The sequence below is a fragment of the Parambassis ranga genome, chromosome 7 (genome assembly GCF_900634625.1).
Source record: "Parambassis ranga chromosome 7, fParRan2.1, whole genome shotgun sequence".
In the NCBI taxonomy this organism is placed as follows: Eukaryota; Metazoa; Chordata; class Actinopteri; family Ambassidae; genus Parambassis; species Parambassis ranga.
Genome location: NC_041028.1, coordinates 9659072 through 9679445, shown reverse-complemented (window position 1 = coordinate 9679445; position 20374 = coordinate 9659072). Strand labels below are relative to the sequence as shown.

The following is a 20374-nucleotide window of genomic DNA, read 5'->3' as shown; positions in this document are numbered from 1 at the left end:
TGTGACAAAAGTCACACTGTTTGACCACAACATGGCCTTAAATTAAGGCCATGTTGTGGTCAAAAAGTACTTCCATGTTCCAAAACAAAGGTTTCGGTTTAAAAAAATCAGTTTTCCAACTGCAAACATCTGTGAGCAGGATAAAATCTGGTAAAACCTCTATAGTCAAAGGCAGTAGGTCCTTCTGAATCAAAGGCCTTACAAATAAAGAAAAATCCTTCAACTATTATGTCTGCACTAAAGCCCTTTATAACACCTTTCTGGGCCTAGATGCAAAGACACTCAGTCACTGGTTCCCCAAAGTGGAGTCTTTTCTCACTGTCCTTAAAGAACTTTCTGTATCCATCAAGTACTTGGTGTACTCTGTCACTATCCTTCTTAGTGAGGTACTTCAGTTAGACACTCGGCTCACTAGCATAGTTGTCCCTGTCTGTGGAATGGATTACCTCAACAAACGCTACAAAGAAAGAAGTGCGTCAATGTGTTTACTCTGAGATTAATCAGTGTTTTTATTAGTTCCATAAATCTGAAGATGTTTTATTATCAGACATGTCTTGGTTAAGTTTCATCCATACTTGACAATATATTAAATCTGACTGGACCCATCTTTAGGACTTCAGATACAGATTGTCAACGGTGGAACAAGCTTCCTGAAGTGATGTGAGGTGGAACCACCAACAAGTGTAAAAAAAAATAAACCACAGAATGGCTGCGTAAAATCAAGTTACAGAGTTTAAACTTCGGAGTCATCCTCCTGTACGGAGGGAACCATTGGAATTGGACGTCTCTTTCTCCTTACAGCCGGATCAGGACGGGCTGTTTCCTGTGCTGCTGCAGGGGCAGAATGAGGGGTTGGGATGGGGCGTCTCTTTTTCACAGAGCTGCTGGAGCGTTCGTTAAGGATGCCCTGAGCCACGCCCTCCATTTCAGTGATGGGGATGTGCATGGCATCAGCCATCTCTCTCGTTGTTACACAGACAAACGACGGGTCTCTGGCCAGGGAGACTAGACCGTCTTTTTCTAGAGCCTAAAAACAACACGTAGGGTCTTTTTGTACATTATTTGTAGCAATGCATTCATCTTAAAACCACTATTCCCCAGAACTAGCGTTGGCTGTGACTGATAGGAAGTTAGCTCATTAGCATTTTATTAGACAGTGGATCAAACCGCTTTAACACATAAGAGGTAATTATATTTTCCTAGATATTTCCACACTTACCTCTTGGACAAGCTGATCAGCTGCAGTCTGGGAGATGTGACTCTGACTGTCATCATAGTTGGGGTGATAAGGGAACTGAATAGAAAAAAAATATGTGTTCATGCACACATGATATGATCATATACACTGTAAGAGTGGCCCTTCAATTAAACATTACCTGTGTTTTGTCTGTTCTCACTGTGAAGCTCCAGGAGTGTCTGATGTCTAAAAAGGGAATAAATAAAACTCAAATATAAGATACAGAGAAATCTTTCTTTGAAGTCTACAACCTCATTTGCCAGATTTTTACAGCTAGCATTTGTGTGGCCCATGTGGCCATGACCTTGTCCGTTTGTCATACCTGGTACTCTGTCCTCAATGGGATTGTAAAACTCTTCTGGACTACCTTCTCTTTCAAATGAAAATCTGAAAGAAAACAAGACCAGACATCATGCCACCCGAGTATATGATGTCAAAAGTATTTAGGAGTGTTATTTTAGGAGTATTTAAGAGTGTGTGTCACTCACTCTGCAAAGGCGTTGTTGTTGGTGTTGCTCTTTGGTGCAGTTGTGGGGAAAAAATCAGTGCTGGACATCAGGGCAGTGGAATTTGGTGGAGACTCAGGCTGGCTTTCAGAAAACTGGAGTGGCCGCTGGTTGGTCATCTGTGGGGACTGAGCGTTGGTGGGCTCAGCAGAGAATGAGTCTACCCGGTTACCAAACAGACCGTGTGAGCGCTGGAAATACCAAGGAACACAAGCATGTAAGTACACTGCCATTTTAATAATGACACAGAGGAAAAGTTCTCATCTAAGCCTCATCTAAAGTTGGGTTTGTCTGCATTCATGGCTTTTCAGGAACAATAAAAAAACTAAATCTCAGCATTCAGCAGGATTTTTAGAAGATTTAAGAAAGTCAAGGCCTATTGAAGATTAGTTCAACAATAAGTATGCTAGTAACAGCTAGCCATTACCACAACTAGGCTGCTGTGTAGGCACACACAACAGTGTACTGTGTTTTGTTAGAGGTTGTGTTTCAGCACCTGGTAAATGGTCTCTTCTCCAGCCTCCTCCATAGCTCTGTTCATTTCCTCCTCATTCTGCAGATCTCCTGAAATGGCCCTGTGCATCTCTGGAGCAGCTTCTTCTTCTATGCTCCTTAGACCTGCCTACAAACCATGATGACCACAAGCAGATAGTAAGCTGAGTATAATTGAGGTGTCACTGTATGTTGTTAATGCAATATTCTATTGATTTATACTAGAAATCAGAAACCTGACCTGGATCTCTGGGCCTGAGGCACTCTTCTTTGTTGGCCGGTAGCCGTAGTATTCTTCTTGACGCTTCAAAAACTTCCGGAAATGGTCTTGGAGCAGGAAGGTGGCGTAGAATTTCCCCACAGTCACCTCATCATCTGTAAGGCACAAAGGCATCTGCATTAGAAATATTGGATTATTTTGTAAAGGTGAAATATGATGTCTACAGACTCACCTCCTATAGGGGGGATGACCTGGTCCAACAGCTTCATGCTGGTGCGTTTCCAGATTTTCTTTATAATGGCTCTCAGCTCCTCATTGGCCTGTTCAAAGTTTCCTGTTAGGAAAGAATACAGAAAGATTTTACAGAATTACAAGTACAAAAACACTATGAATATATATATATATATATTATACATGCCATGGAAGAAAAACATGTTTCCTGACCTTCTGTTTTGATCTTGAGTGCAGTCCTGACCAGTGCAAACAGGGTGGCATTGAAGGTGACAGTGCCATCACTGTTGAGTGGCATATTCATACTAACCAACCGCTACAGACAGAAAAAAAAAACAACTCAATGAAACAGGACACTCTCTTATTGAGAATTACATACTATTAATGTAAGCATCACTTGGATCCCTCTTCCTGACTGTATTTACCTTGCACGCAGCATGGTGAGGACAGAACTTTCCAAAGCCCAGTGGAGGCTGGATGCTTCGCAGCAGAGTCACCACATCCAGATGTTTGATTCTCCCTCTGTAAGATTTCATACATTTCTTGAGTAACACTAAAATCTGACCTTCATTTTATCTCACTATGACGTTCACACTCACGTAGCTTCAGGGTCATATTCAGCCCAGATCTTCTTAAATTCATCCAGATGGTGTGGACCAAGAAGAGACCAATCACGCGTCAAGTAGTCAAAGTTGTCCATGATGACAGCTACAAACAGGTTGAGGATCTGGTGTAGGTAGGACAGAAGCAGAATTTTATCATGCGATAACAGCTTAAATGTTCGTGTAGATAACTGTTGACCATGTGACTTTCTCACCAGGAAGGCACAGAGACAGTAGAAGCTGAGGAAGTAGAAGACAGCAAAGTTGGACCCGCAGGTGTACTCCTCGCCTGGAAGGAAGTCAGACTTGGGGTCACATTTCTTCCCATACATCGAAGCCATCATGACCTCCTGCCAAGCTTCTCCAGTAGCGCACCTTGATACATAAACACACAGTAAACTTGTGAGATTCTGACTCAGATTTTTCAACCCGGAGAAAAAAAGGCCTTTGATCCTGGTGCAGAGACTCACCGGAATAACATCAGAACAGCCTGAGGGAATGTCTGGAAGTTGTTGTTGCGGTTGATTTGGGTGCCGTCCACTAAGGCTACTTTTCCAAAGATCTGAATGAGGTTCCAAATGAATTCAGATATACAATAAAATATACAGAGATGTATAATATTTCCCTTATGAAAATGTATACTGAGGACAGTACCTGCATCCCGATGACAGCGTAGATAAAGAAGAGCATCACAATGAGCAGCGCCACATGAGGAAGAGCCTGTGAACAGCAAACATTTTGATCATTCAGAACTCGCCCACAGGAAAGCACAGTGGAGACTGGAAGAAATGACGAAGATGATGACCTGGAAAGACTTGATGAACGTCCACAGCAGGTTGCGGATGCCCTCCGATCGGTTGAGCAGTTTGACCAGACGCATAACACGAAAGAGTCGGAAGAATGTGATAGAAACAGAGGCGTTTTCAGAGTCCTGCATACAAATAAAAACAGGAATTTAAGACAAGAAAAAACAAAAACACACAGAGTTTTACTGCTGGGAGAGGTTAGGCTTACCGCAATTGCTTGCATAGGATTTGTCTCCTGCACAAAGTAGATAAAGAGATGATGAGGTTGTAGTTGCATGAGTTGTGTTTTGTATATTATATACGATCCAAAATGTGATATTAAAATGATTAATATTAAGAGTCATCTTAATTTTCAAGGAGTTACAAAAGGTCTGCTGAGCAGTTACAAGTTGTAACCCATGCAGAATAAAGGCACACACTTCTGTCAAAGTATTAACCATCCATCATGTTATACTTGCTGTTAAACACATACATGATGAGCAGTGTAGCCCTGTTCATACAAACTGAACCATACTGTAACACGATACAGCAAACCCCTCAAGGTCTTATCTTACACTGCCTCTGTAAGATGAGACAGGCAGTACAAACACAGAGTCATTACAGAGGTGCTAAAGTTTAGTAGACAACAGGGTGCTCACACAGCAAGGCTCATGCAGCAGTGCAGTGCAGATCAGATATTTACACAGCCATGGAGACAGTACAGTCCTCCACTGGAGGCCAGGGCAGTCTGTGGAGGACAGACAGATGAGGAGGAGTGAGGGATGGATAAAGGAAAACAAGGGGACCAAGGATGGAGAGTAACGTGTGGATGACAGAAGTGAGGATAGAGCAGTGCAACGGTGTCTGTGATTGCCAGAGAAAACTGTGTAGCATTACCATGTATAACTGCAATCCCTAACCGATAGAAACACCTTTGAAGTGCTCACACAACAGTGTAACTAATGTAACTGAAAACAGTGACACAAATAATTGTGGTTTAGTGATGGAAATGCCTCTGAGGTGGTAGCAAAAGCCACTGAGGTGGGTGGAAATTATGTGGGTGACATAGGAGCAGTCTGCGCCTGCAATGAGAACCTGAAATCTGTGGGATTCTTTAGGGTTTATGTTAAATTATATGTATTGATATATGTCCTATCACATGTACTCACATCGACTTCACTCAGGATGACATCAACAACACTACCAATGACAATAATGAAGTCAAACACGTTCCACGGGTCTCCAAAATAGCCCTGCACAAAAAAAGTAAAACATACTGTAATGTTAGAAAATGAGGCCAGATGGATAACCGTCAGAACAACAAACACAGGAGGATTTACCTTTGCTTTAAAGGCCATGAGCTTGAGAATCATCTCCACAGTGAAGAGCACGGTGAAGATCAAGTTCAGAGTGTCGGACAGCTTGGTAACATGGTCCGACTGGTTACAGTGCTGTTCACACAGGAAAACATGTTAGAACTACTCACTGGGCAAAAAGAAATGATAAATTAGATTTCAGTGACTCAGTTTAATGCTCAGCCATTTGTGGGATTAAGACACACCCCCAAACTTTGATGCTTTCTGAAAATTAATGTGCACTGACAGAAAAAGAAGCGAGGCACCCAGTATTTATGCACCCATCATCCTCCAAAATTAATTACTATCAAATCTGCTGTTAAGTTGTTACATAACTTTATAACTAGCATCAATAATGACACTAAATGATTTAGTCTTTCAGCACCCAAGGATGGAAGAAAAATTGAATTTACATACCTGCATCCCCAGACTCATGGTGTTCAGCATAATCAGGAAGAACATGAGGTATTCAAAGTAGCAGGAGGTAACGATGTACCAGACCCTGTACTGGTAAGGGTTTTTGGGGATGTAGCACCTCAGTGGACGAGCCTTCAGGGCGTACTGCACACACTGACGCTGATGGGATGCAGAACAGACAGGAGGAGTGTGTACAAAGAAAATATATTATATATTATTTTATTAAGAAATGCTGTCACTAAGCTTGGTCTCAGTGTACCTGGTTCTTGTCCAGCTCGCAGTTCTTATACTCCTGCTCGCCTTGCTCCTGGAAGGTGACAATGACGAATCCCACAAAGATGTTCATCATAAAGAAGGCTATAAGGATGATGTAGATGATGAAGAAGATGGACACGTCGACACGATTGTTGAAGACCGGACCTTTGTCTTCTTCGCCTGAATCTATGGCTCTGTATAAAAGTCTGGGAACAAATGCGGTGATGTTGAGAGATGAAAGGAAAGAGCAAAAATCACAGACGGTTTATTCATTCAGGCTCCAAGCAATGGAAAATCCATATCTACCAAACACAATATACTGACTTCTAACCGGTTTAAACAGATAAAAATCAAATCAAATTCATAAATGTCAGATTTGTTCTGTGCTTACTTTGGCCAGCCCTCGAATGTGGAGACAGTGAAAAGAGCCAGCATGCCATAGAGCACGTTGTCAAAGTTGAAGTCACTGTTGAGCCATTCTCTTTTAGCCAGCACTGTGTCTTCCAGGGAATTCTCTATGTGCTTCAAGAAGAACCCCCTGAGAGCAAACACAGTGAACAGTTACTCTGAAACAGCATTACACTTTTATAAATAAAATCTATGTTATGTAAAGGTAGTCTGCCTTACTGGCATTCCTCTTCATTCATTTTGGAGGGGTCTGTGCAGCTGTAGAATTTACCCTGAGAGGGAAAGGATTAATGACACCATTATAGCAGCAAAGCTTCTGCACTTAAAAGATTAGTCTGGAAATTAGAACGTTACAGTATTATACACCAGAACCTACCTTAAAGAGTTGGACTCCTATGCAGGCAAACATAAAGTTCAGCAGCATGGTGACCAGGACGATGTTGCCAATAGTTTTGATTGCCACAAACACACACTGGACGACATGCTGTCAATCAAGATAACCCATAAACATTAAATACAGAATCTCAACTAATGAAGGTTTGTGAAAACACATGACAGCAAGTACACAATCATGAATAATGCACGTGTTGTACCTTTAACCCTTTGGCTCTGTTAATGGCTCTGAGAGGCCTTAGCACCCTCAGCACCCTGAGAATCTTCACCACAGAGATAGCACTAGATCTGCATACATCACATGACAAATATCAGTCTTGACATCCAAGTCTTTGATGTTTAAATACTGTACGGAAAAATAAACAGTGGTGACAATATTTGTGTAACTGAGTGCTTCTGAAATGTGAACTCACTCCATTCCCATAGATAGAAGAGACACTCCGACCACAATCAGATCCAGAATGTTGAAAGAGTTACGGCAGAAAGAGCCTTCGTGCATGAATGCTCCATAAACTGTCATCTGTCAGTGAAAGACAGTACAGTTATACACAAGAACTGAATCGGAGAGATTAGTGCTTAAGATTTAAATTGTTACATATACGTGAGGATTAGTACATTTATTGACTGGTGAATTGACAGAAATTTGACTCTCTGGTCAATAATTCAAGCAAAAACAGTTACAGTAGCTTTTTTTTTTTTTACATAATTTTAAATTATATTCCTGTAATTTATTATGTTGGTTGGACATCGCTGGAGTGAGGAACCTGGACTCTTTTCAGCCAAATCCAGATAAAGTATTACATGAAATACACAGCACATGTTTACCTTCAGTACAATCTCAATGGTGAACACAGTTGTGAAGACAATATCAGCATAGGCCAAGATCTAAGGGACAGAGAGAGCATTTATTAAATGTTGTGTTTGTGTAACAGTTGTTCAGTGTTCAGGTAAACCTGTTTATTACCTGGTTTCTGTAGGATTTGGGATCAATGGGGTCCTCAGCAGCCAGTGAGATAGAGGAGAGCAGGATGAAGAGGAGGATCAGGTTGGTGAAGGATGAATGATTGATGATCTTGTAGCACAGCTTACGGAACCTGGATTCCAATAAAGAGACAACATTATATAGACAACATTCTTTGTATTTTCAGGTAGGTGTCATGTAGGATGACTGTCAGAGTCCTACTTGTTCTGAGGGCCAAAAATGAAAAAGGAACTGGCTTCAGGTAATGGAACTGCTTCTTCCTTCAGCTGCAGGTCGGCCATTGGACGTGGCCGAGGGCTGATGGGGATTTCAGGCTCCTCCTCCTCATCATCACCTGTCATGATTAAAAAATGTATGAAATTTTACAAATATGACATTTTCACTAGCTGTGGGACTTGAGGTGAACCTGGGGAAAAGATCCAGGAGAAATGTTTTAATACGGAATGATGTGGTAGGCCTTATATGGTAGACATGACAGTGGTGTGAAAATAACGTTAGACTCCAGATTTAGCTTAGTCTAATATTGGTGAGAGTTTACTATACTTACACTGTAACATAACCAAGACAGCAGCACCGATAAACAGCTGGTGTAATGAATACTGTGCCCTGTTTACTGACCTCCTTCTGCAAAAACTACTTCAACGACAAATGCAGGTTTACAAGTCTGAGGTTTAGGTTTTACCTGGGAAGTCAGCGGGTGGGAACGGATCTTTAACTTCATTGACATTGGATTCAAATTCATCAATTTTCAGCTAGAAAAAAAATCATATTTGTGTATTAATTATACATGATTGAAAACATGTGATTCAATACCATAAACAACACAAACCTTGGCTGTGGTGGGCATGCCCTCCAGCTTGGCCCTCTGCTCTGCAAGTTTCTTAGCAATCCGTTCCCTCTCCTCGTCAGTCTTCTCTGGCATTTTAGACCTGGAGGGTAAAAATGGAAAGAAGCAGAAGTAAGTTAGGACGATCCTCTCACTTGGCTGAAAGTTTTTAGTTGTTTTTCTTACCGCAGTAATTTCTTTCTTAACTTCTCCTCTGCCTTTTCTTTCTGAGCTGAGGTCAGACTCTCAGCCTCTGCCAAGTTGTCAACAGCAATGGCCAAGAAGACATTGAGCAGAATATCTGATTGGATTGAGCTCAGGAAAACAAGAGCATCTGTGCTAACTTAATTTTTTATGCAAGATGACATTACGAGTTTGAAGGATACAATTGCCACAGACGTAGAGGATGACAAAGTAGATGGCGACCAGGATGCCAGGGATGACAGGCCCTCCATAGGCCATAATGCCATTGTACATGATAGTGGTCCAGTCCTCTCCAGTTAGGACCTAAAAGATGGACAGAAAAACTATTTATCATTGTCCTGTATGAATGTATGGTGTTGGAGGTTTAGGTATCAAATCACACCTGAAACACACTGATCAGGGCCTGAGGAAAGTTGTCAAAGTTACTGCGCCTGGGTCTGTGGTCAGGGAAGTTGAATTTACCCCCAAACACTTGCATGCCCAGGAGTGAGAAGATGACGATGAAGAGGAAGAGGAGGAGGAGCAGCGAGGCAATGGAGCGAACGGAGTTGAGGAGAGAGGCCACTAAATTACTTAGAGAGGTCCAATACCTGAAAAACAAGTTAAACTGCAACTGTTCAAACTGATGCAACACAACAAAGTAAAATAAGTAAAAGGAAAAGTTAAGGTAAGAAAAGCAGAGGTAAAAACTTCATGTCCTGGATGAGAGGCTGACACAGTAATTAGCTGCTCTTGGTTTGCACTAGGATTGGGGCAGAGAAGAACTTGTGACCTGTCTGCACTTACTTTGTAACTTTGAGGATCCTCAGCAGCCGGATACACCTGAGCACTGAGAAACCCAGGGGAGTAACAGCACCGGCAGACAACATGATCATCTCCAGGATACCACAAAGCACCACGAAGAAGTCGAAACGATTAAAAAGAGACATAAAATATGCTCTGGGTCCTAGAGCATACATCTTTACAAACATCTCAAGTACAAACAGCACCAGCAGGATGCGACTCGCCAGGTCTGTTGAGATGGAAGACAAAATATCTTAAAAAACTGGGGGGGAAATATGCAAAATATTATAGAAATTAATTTCCAACCTTGTAGAGACGTCAGCCTGTCAGACTGGTGGTGGTGCTCTGTGGCTATGGTCAGAGTGTTGAGGAGGACAAGGAACATAATCAACCAGTAAAAACTGTTGGTCTTCACATACACAAGGCACTTCATCCTGAAGAAACGGTTCCAGCGACGAGCCAGGCGGCTGGAAACAAAAGTAACCTCATCTTGCTGTGCCAATCTGACATGGATTTTGCATGGTGCTTTTATACATAACAAAAGAGCAGACTCACTAGTAGTAGATGATTTTACCCTTGCCTTCCAGGTCATAGAGACTGTCTGTGTCAGAATCTCCGCTGGTCAAAGGCAGGAGACCTGAACAGAGAACAGTTGTAATTTGATGGTCTCTACATGGGGTAAGAGCTGAGGTGCAGTATAGAGCTGACCTTTGCCCTCTCTATCAGCATCCAACACTTCAGCATGGGTGATCCACTCCATGTAGCCATGAAGATCCTCGTCAAGCTGTTGCCGCTCTCGCAGCTTCTGGAACTCTCCACGTGACCTGGCCTTCTCCCGCTCTTTGGTAAATTCTCTGTATGAAACCACAAAAAAGCTAGTGTAATTATTTGTTTGCTTATGTGAAGAGAATATCTGTACAGAGAGCAGAGAGGACAATATCTTACCCACTGAGCACTCCCAGAACCAGATTTAGCACGAAGAAAGATCCCAACAGAATGAGAGGAACAAAATAGAGCCAAGGCCACTCATTTCCCATGGCGTCATTCACCTGAAAGACAAAGAAAGAACAAATTCTGTTAGCAAAGGGTTGTGTGTTTTGTACAATTAAGACATAAAATATAGATCTAAGGTCACATGGACACTGACCCAGTAGAGCACTTTGGTCCATCCCTCCATGGTGATACACTGGAACACAGTAAGCATGGCAAACCCGATGTTATCAAAATGGGTGATACCATTGTTAGGACCTTCCCAGCCCGGCCGACAATCTGAACCATTGATGGAGCAGCGGCGTCCATTACCAGCCTGAGCGCAGGGAGCAGGCAGCTCACCCTCTGCTGTGGCATAGATATCTGTGGGCCAAGGAAAAGATGGAAATAAAATGCAACTCACTATAAAACCCCATGTGCAAATATGTCAGATTGTGTCAATCTGTACACACTTGTGTCAGTGTAATAGCAGGTTTTGTGCATTTTGCACTTAAACAGCTCTAGGCCCATGATGGCATAGATTGTGACCAGTAAGAAGACCAGCAGGGCGATGTGCAGCAGGGGCAGCATGGCTTTAAGGATGGAGTTCATCACCACCTGAAGGCCTGAGAGGGAAGAACAGAAACACATTTACAGACACAAGGTTACAAACACAGAGCAAACTCTTTATATTATGCACTGATAGGTCAACAGTTCACACAGAAAAGGCATCTGCAGTGTGTGTGGATTGAAGCTTACTGGGGACTCCAGAAACGAGCCGAAGGGGCCGCAGCACTCTGAAGGCTCTCAGCGCCTTCATGTCAAAACCCCCGCCCTTCTCCATTGGCACTCCTGCTATCTTATTTATGGTATCCAAAGCAAAGGTGATGAGACTGTAGGGAAAATAAATCAGCAATAAACAGCTACCATGATACAAAACAGGCATTACATTATTGCTTTTTCACCTACAAAAAGTATCACAGGGCAGCTAGATATCCACCTGCACCCCACAGCTCATCTTACCCCATGAAGACGATGACAAAGTCCAATATGTTCCAACAGTTCCGTAAATAGGCCCCTTCATGGAACACGAACCCATATGCTATTATCTTCAAAAAACACTCTAACGTGAAGATAACCAGGAAGATGTACTCCAGACTCTCCTGAAAATAAAATGAAATATCTCTCATGTATATTTTTTCAGTAAATTAACAATTCTGAGTACATTTTGACCTTAATGGGTAACTTAAAAAGCATAGTTCAACAGCATCCACTCCCAACACATTCCTACATACTATATTCTCAACAAGCTAAACCACCGGAGGTCAGCAGAGATGTGGTTTTAAAGTGGTGCTTAGATACTTTTGGAGCATCTACTGGAAAAAGCATAAATCAAAACTGCTGGTAAGCTGCTGGTATTAGATAATTCATTAGATTTAAACACAACCTGAGCAGTGGCTGATAACTCAGTGACTAATGATTTGTGTAACACATAATCATCAGTGTGGTTGATAATAAAAGCCTGTGTTTGCAGTTTGTCCCTCTATTTGTGCTCTGGTTGTGACACACATAGGTTTCCACAGACATGACCCCTTACTACAGCACATAATTCAGGCACAATCAGGCACAAATGGAGAATTCATTACTGTTAAAACTTTTATTTACCCTCTGTAGTAGTCTGTAGTTTTTCGTGAGTGAATGAGTGAGGCTACCTGTATCAGTGCAATGACACCATCGAAGTCGACCTAGTTCTAACAGCAATGGGGGTGGGAGGGGGGGGGGGGTGGAGCCATCTCTTCTTACATTTTTCACCTCTGAAGTATGGCATCGTAAGACTTAAGAAGGATTTGGGAGGACGCTTATGAGTGAGCCAAAGCAAAGATATTAAAAAGATAAAATGATACCTGATGGTACCTGAGGAATTTGGCTGGCGCAGATCAATTGAGCGTGTACCCTTAAACTTGATAGTCGCTTTAACTCAGAGATTTTCATTGACTGAATGTAATGTGCACTCTCAAAACAGATGTGTTAAAAATAACATATCATGTGTTAAAAATTAACACATCAGCGTGTCTAGTTAAGGACAACACATTTTGTGTTGCTTTTAACATAATCAGTGTGTAAGCACATCTAACACACATTGTGAGTTAAATATGTCAACACAAAGATGTGTTAAAAATAACACAAAGATGTGCTATTTATACAAAATTCGTTTTACTTTCTAATACAGAATTTATATGCTCAAAACCCACTAGAACACTCAAATTTGCATTGAATTCAAGTGACCTTTATTCAAAATAATTCTGTCACTGCAAAAAAACATGAAATATAATTTCATGGCAAACATTAACATACATCAACATTAAACAATGGGATGACCTGTAAATGATCACTGCAGGGACACCAGGTTACACCATCATAAACTGCATGACCACATAACAGGCAGTACCATTAACTATCCTCTCCCAAATTTTGCAAGTAAGTAACTGGCTCAGGTGTGTCACAGGTAAAGCAGTTAACAGTAATGCAAATTTAGACAATCAATTTGTATCTGGGATTAATATATAGTGCATTTCCACTGAAAGATGACAGCAAGTCTAGGGGTCTGATGTCTGCTATATCGTTTACATTTATCATTTCATACTCATCAGTCCGCTCCACCACATATGAAAATAGATGGACATCAAAATATTTAACAGTTAAAATTTTGAGAAAAATTAGCACCTCTTCCTTTTCACAATTGGGAACCATATGTAAAATCTCTCCAAACAGACGCTCCTCTCTTGCATCACAGTTTAAAGCAAGAACACAACCCATTTTATATGTCTGACCATGCCAACAGATAGAGTGAGCCACATGAATTTTGTTGCAAGTGCCAATATCATACCCATGTTGTTTCAGATTTTCAATTAACAGATTACTTTTTTCCAAAGATCCAACCATCACTGGAAAGCCGCTTGGTACAGTCATTTTTTTCATCAGTGGATCACTAAATTTCCAATTATACATACTTTGAACTTGATTCTTGTAAGCCAAAGTCTTAGAAATATTTATGAAATTACACACAACATGAGCATGCCTTTTCAGGGGACCATGCTTACTCTCAAATCTCATACACCATAACTTTAAAAGTGGGCCAAACTTTATCATCATGCGCCAATAGTGAGTCATAAAATGATGTTTTGGAGTGAGTGGTCTGTCTGCATGCCCATTTTGATAGATGTGAGGTTCTCAGGAGATGGTCTGATCCTTTTGGTAGCTGTTATCCAATCCTTGGCGGACTCTTCTTCCCCTTCTGAAATTGCTTGTAATGTTATAGCTACTCCAGAAGCCTCACTGGACTTTCCGCGTTTGCGATAGCGTCTCTGATCTTCATGAAGGTTTCTCCGCAGTTCCTCAGTTTCAACTCAATGAATCCACAGTGGGACACTGGATCATAAAAGTGCTCCTGGAACACATTTAAGCAAAGGAAATAGTTTTTATAAACGGCATTTTCACCATTTTTATGTGAGTATCATGCTATTGCTTTTATTATGAGCTCATTTCAGACAATGTTTTCTGTACCTATTATATCAATTGACTAATTTATTGATGTTGAACACTACTAAATTTGTTTGTTCAACTTAATTTCTCCACGGCAATTAATAAAGTTAATCTTAATCTTAAAAATGTGCAAAAACATACATTTACAAACATTAATATCTCAAAGTGCATTTCATTTTAACTCACTTGATTTTCAGTGCAACTGAAATATCAAATATCAAGGAAGAAAAAATAAGATGAGGAAAACACAATAAAATTAATACTAATAGCTCTATAATAATAATCTCTATTACCTCAAAAACTGAGATACCTAACCTTAACTTATCTTTAACAATAGATTTATAACAAGTCGTACAGTAAGCTTAACTAAATATTGCTATGCAAAATTGTAATCAACTGAATGACATTTGTTCACACTTACAAATCCTTCATTCGCCTCTTGTATCTTGATCTTTAATGATGGGAAGATTGTTGTTATGCTTTTAGCCAACATCAGTTTGTCAGCATTGGAGGGGTAACTGAAAGCAAAATAGAAGATTTTGAGCCCAGAAAAAAATTTAAAATGCAATAGTGTAATAAAGATTACATCAAATTTTAGTATTATGTTATGAGATAAGATAAGATAATCCTTTATTATGTTTCATTTTGGAGCACATGTACTATAAAAAATGATGGTCTAGATGAATGATCAATCAACTCACAATCCCCGTCGCTCAACCAGATCGCTGACACCTGTTCTCACAAGGAGTTTTCTGGATGCCAGAGAGAGCGTTCCAGATTTTTCATATTCGGCAAGTACACTTGGGGCTTTGTTATTAATTAGCACCACCAGATTGGCTGCATCAAATCTGTGCACGCCATCATTTTCTCCTTGGCATTTCTGTGAAAGCAGATTACAACACACATATTGCATTATACACACCCTCTTCCATATATAATAAAACAACATCTGTAACCAATAGATATTGTAAATACCTCCAGTGGACCACTCTGACAAGCTTCACTAGCACTAGGTTCAGTCTTTAAAAGAAATAAATGTCAATGCTAATTGTGAAGATTGTGTGACTGTAAACACTCATTATCATAATGACACGTACCTCCCATTGACCGCCTGCACCTTCAGTGTGTGGTTGAGCCTTAAAGAGAAGATGATGTTATTAACTGACCTAGAGGGGCCGAGTTTATAAAGAATGTGCACAGGTTCAGGTTGGTTTTGTGCCATTTTTGGAAATAGAGTAACAAAGTGTACCTGATTTTGATTTGCCTCCACACATTCAACTTGGGTCCCTTGTGTTGATAGAAAGATGTGATATCTATCCAAATCCTTCAGTTCCTCCTCATTCATGTCAACATCAATGTATTTCATGAAATCAGTATTATACTTTAACAACCTGTCAAGCACACAGCCAGTTTGCTGGGCTAGGCTTTGATCAATGAGATCCTTGGCACTGTTAACATGGAAAATGTTTTTAGCAACTTCTGTCTTATCTTTAAAAGTGGTTACAAGGACTTTGCTGGGTTGCAGGTTATCCTGTGTGTTCTGGAAGAGGAAGACATAGTTACAATAAGATAATCTGAACTATCAACACAGCATACAGACATAAAAAGAATGATGATGCAACTGAGACACTTTTTTCTATAAAATAAATGTCAGAAACACAAATAAGTATATCAAATTACTTATTTACACAATATTATTACTTGATTTCTTATTGTCACTATATAAATCAATTTTCAGAAGTGTCTAAAATGTCTAAATGTTTTGTCACTGAAATATTTGTGTGGCAAAAGAGCGCTGTTTACTGTGAGCGTCTGAGAGTAATAACTCTCCTGTTCACCCGGAACGTCTTCGACGTAACTTCCGGGTTAGCGTAACAAAACACAGTAACGCTAATAAGCCAAATAAACGTTTCCAGTAAGAAATAAGAGTGTATAATAGGGGTATACAAAACAACGCACATTCCGACTAAGATAACGGTCCGCTATGCCCCATTATTGCATTCAGAGCCGCTTTTCAGACGTGTCGACGATCCAGCTAGTCAGGGGAGCTACTCCTCGTCTTCAGAAGACATCTTTGATACACTATGTCAGAGCACAAAGGCTCTACAATTGGATATTTGAGCCCCTTGTGATATCGCTCGATAGTTTTGATTGGACACTGACCTGCCCATAGAACAGCCCATTTACAACGCACAAGCCTGAAGTGTCCTCTTTTCGAGGAAAAAAACAGAACGTCTCTAGCCATTACCATTCCTGAGATATGAGCGACTTTGTAAGACATACGCTCTCATGTCTTATACGACATGGTCGACTCCCCCCTCCCCCACACACCACCGCTCTCCCCAACACCGCGGCGGAGAGAGCTCGCGCTAACAGAAGGGAGATAACCAGACCCAATTCAAAAACGAAGCGCCGTTAAAAACACACACCACCACCAGTCCCAATTTAATGTTAGCTATCCCCACCGCGGTGTCGGGATTAATCGTTAATATCCACCGGGTTTCATGCCGTGTTCAAACGAGCGACTATATAAAGTTCAAGTCGAATTTATGTTGTGTAATTTCGTTAATATGGTATAACACCACAACAGAAGTCTGTCTTGTGCTAGCTAGCTTGAAAGCAGTCCTGCTGAACAAAACGTAAACTGTATCATGAATTCCCTTAAAATGCGATTTAGTTGGTGGATTATTTACATTCCAAATTTACCCTGACACATTACAGTTGGATGATATATTAAGTTAATATATTAATGAATACTTACCGATTGGTAGTGGTGCAGACCAAGCGAGGCATCCTCCATCTTCTCTGTGGCGCATAGGCCAAATGATTAAAAAAGGACGCCCCCTTCCCGCCTAAACCTGCTACTGCACGGGTTTACCTGGGCTGAAGCACAGGGGTCTTCTAGATTAACTGTAACTAAAGGTCAAATCAATTTAAAATCCGTCATGTAAAATAACACAGACTGTGTTAAACTGCCCATTATAGTAAGTGTGTTAATAATTTTAGGCTTCTTAACACTTTTTGTGTTGAAATCAACACAAAAAGTGTTAAACATGTGACAACACATTTTTTGTGTTATTTTTTAACACATCCTTTCTGAGAGTGTGTAGGTGATGGCTGGTGATTGGTGCTATACACTGAAATTTATACAGAAAGGTCAAGCCTCTCAGGAAAAATAATCCATATATCAAGTCTGTCATAATGTTTCTACTGAAAATATTAACACTGGTGTCAATAGAAAATCCAATATATATATAGTCACTGGTAAAGCTCTGACTAGCTCTGACCTGTAATACGCTACTCACAGCAATGAAAACACACACCTATGATGCTGAAATATAATATTTTTGGACACATATCAGGAGCATCCAGGAGGCTAACACCTGCCGCCAGGCATGGTTACGCTCCTTTTAAAATGAGATACTGTGAATCACCAGCCAGCTGGAGTGTTGAGTGAGGAGTCTCTAAAGCTTTCAATACTACTTGAAAAATAGATCATAATGGCCCCATAGCTTTTCATCTTCCATACATAGCACAGTTAATTAATTCTCTGTCATCATGACGAGATTCTGATTAAAGAAGAGGAAAGATAAACAAAATGCACAATTGTTTGCATGTTTGCTCATTTTCCCTTTAGAGCACAGATGGGATTCCAAATAAAGAACAGAGTTGTGTCTGGAGGTATGTAAATGGGGTTTGGCATTCAGGCTGATGAGCAGCTGAAACCTTTAGTCATGAAGTATCAGACTTTACTGGCTCAAAGCTTAAGCTGTGTTCAGCAAATTGATGTTGCTTCTAAAGCGTAGCAGACTAATGGGTGTGAAATGATTATGACAGGTAGAAAGTTCCTCATAGTCACTTGTCATATGTCAGAGAACGAGTTGTGTTCACTTACTAAACTTGAGTTGGTGTTGTTACTGTCTTCTTCAGGCATCGGCAGGAACACAGCCAAAGCAATGCAGTTTGCAAAGATGGTTAACAAGATTATGATCTCAAAGGTTCTGGGTGGGGTGAGTTCAGGATCAAAACAACAATACGTAAAGAAGCCTGGGAAAATCACACTGAGCCCCCAAATAATCATCTACATAATAGTATATTATATCTGGGGCCATTCATAATGATAATAAGAGTACAAATGAGGGGTGAAAAATAAATAAAAAGAGAGTCCGCCTGCTTTTTATGCTTTGCAGCTATGTTAGCCACTGATCTTGGCTTTAAATGCTGCCTGAAACATCATCTCTAGTCCAGCCAGCTGAGTGATCACTGTTAATGTAACCTTGTCTGCTGTGCTGCTTCATTCTCGCCCATAGGGGGCTCCACATGAGAATTCCCCTGCCAGGTCAGCATCTCTCTGTGATGCCGTGGGACAGCTGCACAACCCAAGAATATTACCAAACCATCTAAACACAGACTGCTCATCAGGAAAAAACCCTTTCAATTATATATATTCATATATTTCATTTAAACATATAACATTTTAGTCTCTTTCTAAAAGGCATCACTGCTGTATGTATATGTTAATCAAGTGATACAGAATCACATACCAATGAGATTAAACCTAACATATGGATATTTAAAAATACCACAATACTTTTAAAGGCACTCACAGTCTATATACAACATCTGATTTCAATGCTGCAGTGAGAACCCTGTTGTCACCGGATAGATCTGATGAACTCATTCTGTTCTCGATGGAAAATATGTGTGCCCCTATAATGGACATCAGGCTAAAAGCAGGAAATCCCCTACAGGGATCCATAACTTTACTCAACAGCCAGTATTGTGGTCACAGCTACTCAAAGGCTGCCTGTAGTTCAGAGACACTATTTCCACATTTAACAATCAGACTATTAAATAGGATACTAAAGAGAAAACCTCATTGTTTTTCCATGTGGAAATAGATAAGCTTATAACAGCTTTAGGTGAAAATTTGAGGACCACAGATCTGATTTTGACACGGGCCAGACCCATAACAAATGTCTTAACACTTCAGGGATCGCCTTATCAGATTTAAAAGAGACTTGGCTTGCACACGCTGAGCCCAGGAACACAACAATGCTGACAACTCACTGGCTGCAGACACATGACTCCTGTATGTCTTCTGTCAGTATTCTTAATAAAGTTAGTATCTTCCATACTGAGTAAGTGTAAAACTTCACTGTGTTCAAAACATATATGCCAGGTGTATTTTGTGTGTGTAGATAAAAGCTTTAAAGGATACTTCCACTCCACAATGCTGATGCAGGCCTTGCGGAAGGGATTTTTGAGGTTGAAGAGGAAGAGGGACCTTGCCGGTCTTGGGTTGCCCCCTGTGGCCTGTAGTTTCTTCAGCTTCTCTCTCTGCTTCCTCTTCAGCTCTTCTTCATTCATGATGACCGGCTTGGCCGCTTCAGCATTGGATGCCATCTTGATGCCTCCGGTTGAAAAAAGCTCCCAAATCCTTGAGAATTCTCACAGTAAAATCCCAAAGTCAGGTACAGTGTAAATCCCACTTTGCCAAGGCCTTTGGGTTCCAGACCAGCCAAACCTGTGTGGTCTCCCCCCACCACCCAGTTCTCCCCTGCTCCTCTTCCTCTGACTCCCTCACACAGAACCCACAGGCCTCTCCTGCCGGCTGAGGGCCTCTGACAAAAAGAGCCCACCTCGACAGGGAGAAATAACAGGAGCCCAGGCTGGAGGAGCAGTTGGTCTTGCTGTGGTTTAAATTTAGATTGTGAACCACCAGCAGGCCATGCTTGGGGATGGTTAAGAGAGCTGGGGGGTGGGGGGTGCGGGTATGTAGACAAGATGGGTAGTAGATGGGACCAAGTTGGGTGGGGCTAAGCACAGAGAAGGGATGAGATATTGTTTGGGGGTTCCTGCAGCACTACCTTGAACCTGCCCCCCTTTTCACAACAGTCTGAAGCTGAATCCTAAACTGTAAACAAAACAAACAAAAAGTGAGCTGAAAAAATTGGGTGGATAGATTTCAGGAGCAGAACATGATTCTGAGATCACAAAAGAATGTGAAACCAAACAGTGTTTAGTTCACCTTACACAGATACTTCCTATAGATAATAATGTCAGTAACACCTGAAATTAGCCGTTTAATAAATGGTTTAAAATACCATTATTAACTGTTAAAATCTCTTAAATTAAAATCTAAATGTTACTGATAACAATAAAG

General features: G+C 40.9%; 2 protein-coding genes across 3 annotated transcripts; both read right to left on the bottom strand.

Moving 5' to 3' along the window:
- Positions 1-733: 733 nt before the first annotated feature.
- On the bottom strand, positions 734-20068 carry cacna1sb (calcium channel, voltage-dependent, L type, alpha 1S subunit, b). The gene is made up of 45 exons (XM_028410086.1): positions 19430-20068; positions 18104-18209; positions 11689-11828; positions 11425-11558; positions 11139-11291; positions 10844-11049; positions 10642-10745; positions 10405-10550; positions 10252-10333; positions 10003-10163; positions 9700-9925; positions 9296-9503; positions 9096-9216; positions 8896-9010; positions 8713-8812; positions 8566-8635; positions 8085-8217; positions 7866-7995; positions 7727-7786; positions 7315-7421; positions 7102-7189; positions 6885-6992; positions 6728-6780; positions 6492-6638; positions 6105-6306; positions 5846-6004; positions 5414-5524; positions 5243-5326; positions 4777-4821; positions 4303-4329; positions 4094-4219; positions 3943-4008; positions 3759-3850; positions 3504-3663; positions 3286-3413; positions 3112-3208; positions 2900-3002; positions 2688-2789; positions 2477-2610; positions 2240-2365; positions 1726-1934; positions 1560-1624; positions 1377-1423; positions 1220-1294; positions 734-1027 (listed from the first exon to the last, which is right to left on the bottom strand). Exons 1-45 carry the CDS (start codon positions 19612-19614, stop codon positions 734-736), a joined length of 5535 nt encoding a protein of 1844 aa, XP_028265887.1. The 5' UTR covers positions 19615-20068.
- Positions 12937-17110, bottom strand: LOC114438607 (uncharacterized). Of its 2 annotated transcripts, none has more exons than XR_003670982.1 (7): positions 16168-16341; positions 15458-15748; positions 15306-15344; positions 15184-15228; positions 14910-15088; positions 14630-14726; positions 12937-14113 (listed from the first exon to the last, which is right to left on the bottom strand). XR_003670982.1 is itself a non-coding variant. In XM_028410087.1 (7 exons), exons 1-7 carry the CDS (start codon positions 17006-17008, stop codon positions 13985-13987), a joined length of 819 nt encoding a protein of 272 aa, XP_028265888.1. In that variant the 5' UTR covers positions 17009-17110; the 3' UTR covers positions 12937-13984. The 2 variants fall into 2 exon arrangements, 1 of the variants encoding a protein (XP_028265888.1); XM_028410087.1 differs by lacking the exon at positions 16168-16341 and adding an exon at positions 16970-17110.
- Positions 20069-20374: the final 306 nt, after the last annotated feature.

Bases quoted from the DNA above. Each gene is read 5' to 3' on its own strand.
- LOC114438607 (XM_028410087.1), bottom strand. From the start codon at position 17,008: ATGGAGGATGCCTCGCTTGGTCTGCACCACTACCAATCG. The intron at 15,749-16,969 runs GTAAGTATTCAT...TTCCTCTTCCAG, and splicing joins GTCTGCACCACTACCAATCG to AACACACAGGATAACCTGCA. The intron at 15,229-15,305 runs GTACGTGTCATT...TTTCTTTTAAAG, and splicing joins GTGCAGGCGGTCAATGGGAG to ACTGAACCTAGTGCTAGTGA.
- cacna1sb (XM_028410086.1), bottom strand. From the start codon at position 19,614: ATGGCATCCAATGCTGAAGCGGCCAAGCCGGTCATCATGAATGAAGAA. The intron at 9,011-9,095 runs GTATCCTTCAAA...CAATCCAATCAG, and splicing joins CCTCTACGTCTGTGGCAATT to ATATTCTGCTCAATGTCTTC. The intron at 2,790-2,899 runs GTCAGGAAACAT...CTTTCCTAACAG, and splicing joins ACTCAAGATCAAAACAGAAG to GAAACTTTGAACAGGCCAAT.